This window comes from Macrosteles quadrilineatus, unplaced genomic scaffold (genome assembly GCF_028750875.1).
Source record: "Macrosteles quadrilineatus isolate MER2022 unplaced genomic scaffold, UCM_ALF_1.0 Scaffold_2__2_contigs__length_208266976, whole genome shotgun sequence".
NCBI lineage: Eukaryota > Metazoa > Arthropoda > Insecta > Hemiptera > Cicadellidae > Macrosteles > Macrosteles quadrilineatus.
Genome location: NW_026542595.1, coordinates 120899151 through 120911772, shown reverse-complemented (window position 1 = coordinate 120911772; position 12622 = coordinate 120899151). Strand labels below are relative to the sequence as shown.

Genomic DNA, 12622 nt, shown 5'->3' with positions numbered 1-12622 from the left:
TATCAAAATTATCCTACCACACAGGTGATTGAATTAAACTCAATTGAATTTTTAAGAAAAATAAAATACCCTTGGAGCAAACTTCCACCCTACACGGGTACGCAAAATTGCATTTATCTGGTTGGATTGTAGTGACACTTTATTTCCTTCACTTTGAAATTAACCTGACATCCAATTTGAAAAGAACAGGGTATTTAGTGAAATACCCTGTTCTTTTAAAATTTGATGTCAGGTTAATTTCTAAGTGAAGGAAATAAAGTGTGTTTTAATTTTAATTTTATTTAGCATTAAATAAAAAAAAAACAATAAATTTGAATTTGATCAATAAGTTATGACTTTAAATAAGTAAACTAAATTAGTTTATCAGACTCCATAGGTATAACATTATAATTTTTAATTTACAGTTTTTTTTATTTCCCTTTAACCATATAGGCCCACAACAATTGCCTCAACATATTATTAAATTCATGTTGTTTAAGCTCTAAAAATATTGTAGAAAAAACATTTATGTTTTGGGGGGCAGAAATAGGAAGAACCAATTTTGACCCCATAATTAGAAATCCCAGTAAATCCCCGTTCCCACCGTCCAATCATGCTGGTTTGAGAACTCATCCGAATAAATGTAAGTTTAGGTTGTTGGTTGTTTACACATTTTGTACCGAATTTAATCAACATTGCATGGTTTTTACTTGAGTATTTTACTTATTCATGGAAAAGTGATCAACGTACCCTCATGAAGTATGATTTTGTCTAGCGTCTGTAGAAACGGCCAAACCTTTGTTAACAATAATTATTGCCACAAACAGAAAACTTCTATCTAATTTGGTTTTAAAACTACAGATTTGTTTCAAGACTTAATTTACACACTGTGTAAATTGTATGCAGTATAGAGATATAGTATAGTATGGTATAGAGAATTTCATTGCAACTACTGGTAACTTAAATGTTGCTCGGCTAATTATCTCATTAATACCAAATACCTCATCAAAACATAGCGCAAACCGATGTCCGCGTGCGGTCTTATATCTGACCAAAATTATCATTTGGTTCTGTCACTCAAGTAAATCTATCTACAAACCTATGGATTTACATTGTTAAAATATCTTCTATTTTAACTGTTACTTATTGTAAACATAAATGATTTAAACATTCAGCTACTTACAAGAAGTGCAAAAAATTACCTTAGAATTACAGAAGACACGCCTGCTGATGACAACATGTTTGCAAAGGAAGTTCAAAGAAAGGCCAGACTTTGTACTATCGGTTTGCAATCATCTCACTAATGTAGACTCTCGCTTAAGTAGATTCTTGCTAAAGTTGACACTCATTAAAAGATCTGAAACAGTATCAAAGAATTCTTAAATGGTATACCAACTTGACCGAAACTTACTTCTAATTACCTATTTTAGACAGTGCAACCTGTTTTAAGTTGTAGAATTGGTTAACATAGTTTGTCAATGATCAATAATATAATTCTTAAAACAGTAATATGTGTGTAAAAAGCCAGTCTTTGTAGCTTCTTCCAAATCCTAAAGAGACAGTTATCTGTGTATTTTCACTAAATAGCAGTTAAAAATATAGTTAGGATATTTAACTTAAAACCTTATTCGCTCAACATTTTTTCTATGGGTTTACTCTCATTGAGCTCTAAAATATGCAATTGTGGTTCAATTCAGCCGTAAGTGTTAAGTGCGGGTATTACACATTTTGGACTTAGAAAGGTTTAGATCCTAACATAACAAATCTTCCCATAGCAATCAAACAACTTCCTTGTAAAATACAGCCTTTTTTTGTCTCCTTCAAGATCTAATAATGTTCATGTAACGTGTTGTGGCTCCACTATATTTAGTGTACTTTCTAGCTTACACTATAAGGTTCTACTCCCTATGACTGTTATTCCTTGAATAGATACTTACATAGTAGAATACAGCTCTTCCTCTCTGATGATGCATTGATAACAGCCAGCTGGATGATGGGAAGATAGTAAGGAAGCCAGGCCAGTGGGTTGGAAAAAGGTTTAAGGTATACTTTGGGTAAAGGACAACTAAGATAGAGAGAGGAGGTCCAGACACAATTATCTACCTCCTCTCTCTACCACCAGGGCTCCCTCGGCCATGTTGGGTTGGAGGGCCTCCCGTTTCTACCACAACATTACCGTACTATGGCAGGGCCGTAACACAAGCTTAATGCATATATTTATAACATAAATAAATCTTTATTGTCATTTGGTAATATAAAAATTACAATGGACAAGGTCAACATGTTTTGTCATTATATAAAATATTAAATAGGCTACAGAAAATGTTAAAATAAAGTTAAATGAATCTTGAAAGGATAAAGCATCAATAATAATAAAAAACTTTGAAATTAACTGGGAAAAAACTTAACAAGAACAAAGAATCATCAAGACTGCTTGGCCTCACATTTAAGAGTTGAAAAATCAACATTCTGCAAAAACTCCTCGACTGAATAAAAAGCACAACTTGTAAGCCAATCTCATAATTGTGACCTATACAAATGAATCTATATATTAATTTGAAACTGTTTTTCTTTGTGACAGCTAATTTGAGAGAACTGCTGGGCGTAGAAACTCGGTAGAGGTGTCTAAAGAAAGGGTTTGGTCAGTAGATGAGCCATCAAAAGAGAAACATGGTAAATTCCCTTGGCCTTTAAATTCCCATCCCATGTTATGGAGGAAAAACGGGTTTTTGTCACAGCTAATTTCAGAGAACGGCTGGGCATAGAAACTTGGTAGGGGTCTCTAAAGAAAGGTATTATGGTCTGTAGATGAGCCATCAAAAGAGAAACGAGGTTTTTTCACATATACACATAAACACACACGAAAACATTACAAATCATGTACCGGTACATGCGCGTGAGGCTGGCCAAGGACAAAACCAGACTGCGGGGTTTCACACACTCTTAGCAAACCCCACAGTCTGGTTTTGTCCTTGGCCGGCCTCATGCGCATGTACATGATTTGTAATTATAAATGTTTTTGTGTTTGTTTATGTGTATGTGTGAAACAATTTTGACGATGGCTTTTGCAAGAGAATATGTTTGACATTTGACGACTGAAGAGAAGATTTGAAAATGGGGTTTTAACCCCAAAACTATTGTTATCGAAGACAATAGGGGACTGATTGACGACAGGTCAGTAACCTCATTTTATATTACCCCACAGTATATAGCCATACAGCAAGTGTGAGTGAAATAAACTGTGGTACAGAAACAATTAAAAGTGTTGGTTTAGAAACACAATTTTTAAGTTTTCTTAACAAACAACATACTCGACAATTTTGAAATGATATTATTGGTATGTATTTCCCAAGTGAGTTTAGAGTCTATGGATATTCCAAGTAGTTCAACAGAAACAACATTGTCTGCTTCAAGATTACGCAAAGTAAAACAAATGTTTTATTACTACTTAGTAGGTAAAAAAATAAATCCTGGTATCAAAACTGTAAACAAAATTTTGAATTTTATCAAATGTCCATTGCGGTTTATGAGTTTTGAATTTTTTATGGGCCAAAGCCCACTTATCCCTCCTTACCACCCCTGGCAAGAATCTTAGAAGTTTAATCATGCAAAACCATACTTAAAGAGTTTATTTAAACTTACCATTTAATGTATTCATGTGTAATAGGAGGGTCAAATATTGTAAAGAGGAAGTGTTTGGCAATGTTGTGTGAGTAGGCTGGTAGTGTTGTTAAACAATAACTTGTTGTGCTGACCTACTGAAGGCTGTTGCTTTAAGTAGGGCAGGGCACTTGATAAAGGGGTCAGTTTTGGTGTGGAGTGTTGTGTGGTGCACCGGAGGACAGGGTCCTGCTGAGGGAGCTGGAGCCCAAGGCCCTTGGCCTTGGGTCCAGGTAAGAAAATGTTAAGGGTTTTCAAAATTGGGGTTTCAGTTTCTAATTAAATTATTTATACAGTTCCAGTCTACTCTACCTTTTTGATTGTTATGGTAGTTAATCTTTGTGTTCTTTGTGTTGTTTTGAGTAATTAATAAAGTTGGGTTTTGTAAGCGAGTGCTGAGTTTCATTCCTGAGCTACGTCACCCAAAGTAACAGTAGTATTCCAAAAATACGTACCGTTACAAGGTGATGGCGCCAGGAGTTTTTTACATTTTTACAAAACTTCGATCCTGGTACCTCTTGGGCAAAATAATTGGCTTTAAACACTACCAGCCTACTCACACAACATTGCCAAACACTTCCTCTTTACAATATTTGACCCTCCTATTACGCATGCGCCTCCATCGATATGGGCGAGGAGCCCGCCCCCCCAAGAGACCTCACCAGGGTGACCATACGGACCGAGAGTTTGAGGAAGTTTGTGTAAATTCATGTTGAATCTGGAACTATACGGGAATTTTAAATTTGCACTGGGGAAACCCGTTTTAGTCTGCAGTCTCGTTAAAATTGTGATTGTCATCCGTGGTCACGGCAAAATCGTTAACACCTCTCAAGGTCACGGCAAAATCAAGAACATCTTCCACGGTAATGGCAAAATCAAGAACATCTGCTAATACTATCAATTGGGTTTAACTATCAACTTTTTTCATGGTCGCAGAAAAATTGAAACATCTTTTTTAGTCACGGCAAAATAAAGAGCATAATCTGTGATCTCGGCGAAACTGTAAACATCTTCCACCGTCACAGTATAATCAAGATCATTGTATACGATCATTACAAAATCGAAAACATCTTCTGCCGTCATGGCAAAATTGAGAACTTCATACATGGACTTAGCAAAATCATTCACAACTCTTGAGGTTAAGAAAAAATCTTGGACATTATTTATGTGACATCATCGTCCCCCACGATCAGGGTAAAATCATTAATTTTCAAACGTGTATCTTCATAAACGCTTTCAGCGGTCACAGAAATTTACGCTCGGCTCGACTTGATCCAAGTTTGACCTGATAATTATTTTCAGTCCGTACAGACCTCTCGTGCAAACCGTTGGTCCGAGGGCCGACCAGATCCAAAAATATGGAGTACTCGCAGAAAACTAGTAAAAGATACACTGGGTGACTAGTAATCACGACTGGGAAAACCAGGTTTTCTAACAGGAAATCTGGAAAAGTTAGTGAATTTTGTTTAGGAGTTATGCCCACAATTAAAATTATGCTGTTTTGGGTGAGGGGAGGAGTTTCTAATTACTTAACAAGGTTGCCCCTGTAGTACATCTCCCTTGATGTATAGTATAGTGGCCTTTCGTGATTAAACTTCTGAGACTTTTACCAGACTACTGAAAAATGAGTTAAGAATAACTTAAAACACAAAATCTCTGTCTATCCTAAACCCCTTAACTAAACCTCAATCCCTACTTATAAAAACCAATATCAAATAATAGAAATGTATGTTAACTATGAATGTATTGCCTTTGTAATGAAGAATGTTTAATGCAATAAAATACTTATGACTTATGTTAGAGGAATAAATAAATGAAATTTGTATTAACATTTAGATTACACAACTTACCCCTATTTTGTGTGTATTTTGGCGGTTTTGCTTCTTCAAACGTTCAAACTAATATAACCAACCCAAATTTTTGTGTACTTGAAACCGCGATTGTGCAACGAAATGGGGTACATTTGTAGGCTACCTCTTTCAACGGGACATGGAAATACACAGTACGTATTCTAGCTTAAAGACTTTCTAAATCGCGTACATATTATTTCTACTCAATAATTATTAAAAGTTTTATTCAGGTGCACTATTGATTTAACAAAATATGGACTCAGCTCATATGGGCAATGTGCTCTTCTGCACTTGTATTATTTTGTATTGTATTACACAACCGAATATGTTTCCAATGATTGAAAACATGTATGACAATAATCTCATGAACTTATGATGATCTGTCTTGAATAATATGATCAAATATAAGCAACATTTGTCAAAAAGGCAGACACCAAACCCGCAGAATAGATATAGATATATGATAATTTCAAAAAGAAATAATTTTAAGACTAAGTGTGATACTGTATTGAGATTTTCCACTGATTTCGTAATGGTACGTTTTATTGCAAAACATGACATGATGCAGAAGAAAATAAATTTAAAAATTAGAAAATAACATAGCAAATACTGTACTTCTTTTTGACTAATTCAGTAACTCCTTATTATAGTTCGGCCGCTTAGAAAGCGACCTCCTCCAGCATTGGTTTAGCATTAGCGCGCAGGTCGTTTTCTAAGCGGCCGAACTATGTGTGATGTTTAAAATACAATTTGAATATTAACAGCTGTTTTATTAAAATGTAGTGAAAATTATGAATATGGCCATAATGTAAACACATCTGGGGAGTGGACTTTAAAGGTCACTGGGGCAGAGCCCCGAGGGAATTAATTTACTTTGTTTTTCTTTAGATGGCTTATCTACAGACCGAGACCTTTCTTTGGGCATCCCTACCAAGCTTCTAAGCCAAGCAGTTTTCTCAAATTATTGGAGACAATGTTTCCAATTAAATAAATAGATTCCTTAATATTAACCTCATGGGAGAAAAACCAACTTTGATGGAATAAAAAAGTTAACAAGACAACATTTTAAAGCTGGAGTAGTTTAATTACCATGTAACCATCCATCAGACTTATCGCCCACTACTATATAACACTTTTGTCTCTATCCCAACTGTCACTCAACTAATCACCTGTTAGTGACGTCACTCTATAGATTTATGTTTTTTTCCTCATACGCTGGTAACGATTTTCTAAAATTTGTCTCTAAACTCATAAAAAAAGAAACAAACCTATCTAAATTCAAGAACATTTTAAAAGAGCATATAATAAAGTTAGCATTCTATTCTTTTGGTGAGTTTTCCTCCTACCATAAACAGGAATAATAGTATTTTATTATTCTCAGTAATATAGTATATTATTATCAGAATAAGAATTCTGACACTATTCACTGTACCACCAATGTACATGATTTATGACGAATAAAGATGTTTGAATATGAATATGACTATTTTCATCGATTGGGTAAATCCCGAGTAGGTAAGTTTAATAACAGTTAACAGTAAAAGCAAAGTTAGAGAGATTTAATTAAGATTTATTGTTTACTTTTTAAATAAACGTGTTTGCATTAATACTATAGTTAAATCATCCGTGAGGGCCACATACAGTTCTTAACCCTCGAGTAAAACAGGAGCGGGCGCATGCGGAGGTTTATTCCGCAACACTAAATAGCATAATTTTTACGCATTTTACTTGTTGTTATAATGAAATATTATATGTAAATGTTGAATAACCTAATCAGAAACCTAATTTCATTGTTAATAACATTATTTGTATAATTTTATATGAGTAATATTTCAAATTATCATATTGAGTAATTTTCTAGTATAAAGTGGGTGTTACGAGAGAGGGCACGTGCGGAGTTTTGTTCCGCAATAATGCAATTATACATATACACGCAAACAAAATATATTTGATAGTAATCATAAATGAAATAATACATTTAAACATGTTTATAATTTTGTATGTATAAAATATACACACAGTTTGACAATAGCGCATGAGGAAATGAACTCTGCGCTAAGGACCTACGTGATAGGGCGCACACGGAGTAAACCTCCGAAAACTCACACCGCGTCAGTGAATTGCAACTGACAACAAAATGAGGAGGAATTCGGGAGTAAAAATAGCTTAGAGGCATTACCAGGATGGGATGCGTGAATTGGAGAGCCGGACACAACTGCAGACACCCATTATGCATATTTATATTAACCAAAACTACAAGTGCGGAGGAAAACTCCACAAGTGCCCGCTCAAGGGTTAATCATGTACAGATATACTGCACTGCTTACGCATCTTCGAAGCTTGTAGTACCAAAATACCCTTGTGCTTATCTAAATCATCGTATAACATTATAGCAACCGCAAGTAATCTCTCCTGTGAACTTACGTTATGCACCAACCGTATGTATTATATACGCAGTCTAGGAAACCACTGACGGCGTCTGCGTTTTGAGACCTGGATGAAAAGTGCAGCGCATCTATTACGTGTCTAGGAAACCATAGGCTCTGCAGTGAGGTCATCTGGTATCCCACACCTGCAGGTATCATTTCAGACACTCAAAAATCCTCCTGGTGCCATCCACCCCTTTAGCACGGTCCACATGATATCTTAGGTTGGTGGTCTGTGACAAAACTTGGGGAAAGGGAGCAGAAATGTAGGTTAAGAGGAGATGGATAGGTGGAATACAGTTAATCCACGTGTTAGGAAGCTGAAGAAATATGGATTAATGGTACAGCCCCTGCTCAGATGAAGAGTAGGGAGACAGGGAGGCTGGTTGCGATGGGCAAGCCACCGGGCGATGGGATCGCCAACCCCTACGCCATAAACAGCTGGTCTTAGTCAGTAACTAAGTTACACAGTTGAAAATACACTATGATGTTGACTTAGTTTTATTTTTGTGAGGTAGATTTACGATTTCTGCTAACTCTCAAGTTGTTTTACCAGAGAGGATGATAAAAATAATTTATTATAATGTACATCAGTTATAAGTTGCAAATAATTAATTAACTAGTGCTCCGCCACGGGAATATTGTCAGCATAGCAAATACTATTTATCTTTGTATTTTGCTGTTATATGAACTCAGAATGTTCAATGGCTGTAGTTTTCAAATTGACAGTTTGATTTTAATTCATTTTACATTTGATTCAAGAGCCACTGGCAGTCAATCCTTCCACTGTTTCAAAAAGCTATAATTGTATTTACTCAAGGCTGTATTTCAGCTGTAATTGTTTATATATGTGATGTAACATAATTATGTTCTTTTTCTATACACATTACACAAGGAGTTGATTAGCATTCTTATGGAAGTTGTTTGAAAAATTGCGATACTTGCAAATAAAGATTAGGCCTAAGCCCAGATTTCCTTAGACCTTAGATGCAACATATTTCTAGTTTCCACAAACATACTTTAAAACATGTTATCATCTGATTATTCTGAAAGATAGAATAAACAGTTGGCTCCTCAAATTTTACTCAAAAACAAGCTTTATAAACTACTAGCTGTAACCCGCGGGCTTTGCCCCGTTTAACTTCTTAATTTTCAAGAGGATCTCGTTCGCATGGCTCAATCACGTCCTGGTTGAAGTTCGTTCGCTATGCTCACTCACCTTTAGGTTGGAGCTCGTTCGCTACGCTCACTCACCTTTAGGTTGGAGCTCGTTCGCTGCGCTCACTTCCCTTCAGGTTAGCTCGTTCGCTACGCTCACTTGCCTTCAGGTTAGCTCGTTCACTACGCTAACTCGCCTCCAGGTTGAAGTTCGTTCGCTATGCTCACTCACCTTTTGGTTGCAAATTAGCTGTTGTCATAAATGTAAAAGAAATAATAGTGCTGCACCCTGTTGGTAATCCTTGTAACTTTAATGCTATATTGAACATCATAGAACAGAACCAACTTTTTTAATTGAAACAGCTGTTAAGATTCATTAATTCCATTTCTCATAAGGTTAACATGGGAAACTACAGAGCCACTGGGGCGGAGCCGGTTGGACGGATCACGAAATTGATGGTGTATAAACCTATTCCATGAAATTCTACACGTATGTACCAAGTTTCGTGGCAATCGGTTCAGCGGTGTCTGAGTTTATTACTGCCAAATATCTATACTTATAAAAGGCAAAGCCCTCACTGACACACTCACTCACTCACTCACTCACTCACTCATCACTAATCCTCCCAATTCCCATTTACCTAGGAGGCTAAAATTCGGTACACCGATTCTTTGGGCATTAAATAAGAAAACTAAGTAGTTTTTATTCTGATCGGCCATTCGGGCGAGTTTCCGATGTTAACCTTATGTTTTGTCATATTTAAAAGGAATTAATGAATCTTAACAGCTGTTTCAATTAAACAAGTTGGTTCTGTTCTGTGATGTTCAATAGCATTAAAGTTACAAGGATTACCAACAGGGTGCAGCACTATTATTTCTTTTAAATTTAACTTATGACAACAGCTAATTTGCAACCAATAGGTGAGTGAGCGTAGCGAACGAACTTCAACCTGGAGGCGAGTTAGCGTAGCGAACGAGCTAACCTGAAGGCAAGTGAGCGCAGCGAACGAGCTCCAACCTAAAAGTGAGTGAGCGTAGCGAACGAACTTCAACCAGGACGTGATTGAGCCATGCGAACGAGCTCACTTATGAAGTTAAACGGGGCAAAGCCCGCGGGTACAGCTAGTATATATAAATACTAACATCCTCTTTTATACTTATAGACTATACTGTAATCATGAATAATCCAGAGTCTGATTTTTACTCACTATTGTATGGCACTATTTATTAATATTATTACATGTCTTGCTATTATGATTTGTATGCATCTTGTTTCTCTTTCAGTATTATTATTAAGCCTTTCGCACGTTACCTGATATCCTCTTGCATATCTTTTTGTAATGCTAGCTTCTTTTGTTCATAGTCCACCTGTTACTAATTTTGTATGTTCTATTCAGTAGTATTACTATCCTTATGCATCTTGTGTTCACCTATTGTATTATTTAGTATTTATTATCGTTTGTTATCTCCCGTATGTAATGGCATTATTGTACAATGGCATCTGCCGTGAATAAACGAATTGAATTGAATTGAATTAACTATTTGTTTTAGATGTGTTTATTTTGTATAAGAATGCAATATTTCATTATCATTCATTAGACAAATTCGAACTGAATTCCAGCAACAAGGAAGCAAGAAAACAGCCATCTGACACTGCCTCATAAATCACAAAGTTCTTTCATAACACCATCTCTGCTAAAGTGGCGACAATGCATTATGTATTTTCTTCCAAGTTATTCGGGAATAAATTTGATCTTCAAACTCAACCCTTAACTCTATTGGCCACTGTTTTTGTATGCAAATTTAGGTTAATTCATTACCTACTCTGGAAATACTCTGGACTGGCATTCTAAATAATTTAATTGTTTAACAACTATTCTAACTACAATCAATTTATCACTGGAATGAGTCATAATAAAACGGCATATATATTTGCAAATCAAGCTGTCCCCAAAGGAACGGTAAATGACTTTGTTCTACCTACGAGTAGTAGCTGGCTTCTTTAATCCAACGGGAGTGGGAAGATTAAGAAAAACTCACTAAGTGGATTTACAATTTATTAACTTAACTCAAATAAAAACATTCTGTTTAATGAAAACAGTTGGAAACAAAGTGAAACTAAATAAAAGTAAAATCAGACATTAATAGTTTACAATACAATACAGTTTAAGAGGGAGGAAAAAGTAAGAGAGTCACGGCACGGACCTACCTGTAGGTTGGTTTTCAATATTTTCAATTGTTAATAATAAACCTATTTCTTTAATTGTGGTCAGCTTGGGTTTCACGCTGCTGTAGTTTTAAGTCACCACATTCTGCGGAGTAAGCAAAATTTATAATACAGTATAGCCTGCCAGGCCATGACGTCTTGTTAGAATTGTAAATAAATAAATAAACTAAAAAAAAATTAATAAATTGTGTACAATTATGACGGTCAGAACTAGAGCTCACCTCGTGGTCAAAAACTCGACCAAAAGTATCTATTGTTGCAACCTTCGGTATTTTTACCCCACGCTGAAAACAAAATACCGTATAAGATTGAAATTTTTTCCATTTTCTTTAATTTTCTGTATATATTTTGTTGTTATTTAATCACTAAAATGGCAACCCATAAGGCACATGTAAGTTTTTAAAAGTTTAAATTCATTTTTGTCCTTATTCTTGTGCCTCTTTTATTTTAGAACGGTATTCTGCACATCTACAGGCAAATATCTTCCTAACAGTTTTTCCTGCGATGCAGAGGAGCTGAGAAAAAAGTGTTTCAAAAAATACGCTTGACTATTAATATACACAATAAACCCCATGTTAAATCTCAAAAATAAAAAGAAATTTCCATTTTTGACCCAATTTACATACGTCATATTCTCAAAATATAAATAAAACCTGCACATTTAGGACCGATAATCTTTATTTTTGTACAACCAACGAGTAAATAGGTCCAATAGTATGGTCAGGGTGGCTGTCGTAAGCTTAGAAATTTGGCCCCATATTAAATCTCCATAAGAAAAGTTTACTTTCCATTTTTGACCCAGTTACAAAAAAAAAAAAAATAAAAAAATTTAAAATACAAATAAAATTGGCATAGAACCGATAACCTTTCTTTTGGTACAACCCATGTTTAATTCGGTCCAGTAGTATGGTCAGGCTATCTGTCATTTTACTTGCAAAAGTTTTTTAATATACAAGTTTAAGCTGGAAGGTTTTAGACATCACTTGGATACTTATATTATGTTGAATATAATTTCTGCTCCTGGCAGATTAAAATTTTGACCTCTTTCAAAAATCTGACCCCTTTCAAATTTTGAACTTGCATCTCTTACTCTTTCCTTTGAATACCACAAAAAATAAACCTACAAGAAACATTTTCTTAACATGTCGATTTTACAAGACTACAATAACACATTAAGATTTACTGACTTTACAAACTTTACTTTTTCCCAAACTAAATTAATAGCATTATCTATCATGTAGAATAAAATGTTAACAGAACAATATACAAAGAGAAAAGAAACTTATAACTACATGGTGTACATGATTGTTGAGTCTGCATTA

The 12622-nt window shown here is 35.2% G+C and overlaps 1 protein-coding gene across 1 annotated transcript in view; it reads left to right on the top strand.

The window, feature by feature from the left end:
- The first annotated feature begins 3318 nt into the window (after positions 1 to 3318).
- The window catches only part of LOC128984828 (uncharacterized), a 36191-nt gene continuing 26887 nt past the window's right edge, over positions 3319 to 12622 (top strand). The window contains exons 1-2 of the mRNA XM_054404196.1: positions 3319 to 3331; positions 3800 to 3872. Of these exons, the coding sequence (XP_054260171.1) occupies positions 3319 to 3331; positions 3800 to 3872 (86 nt within the window). The remainder of the gene's footprint in view (positions 3332 to 3799; positions 3873 to 12622) is intronic.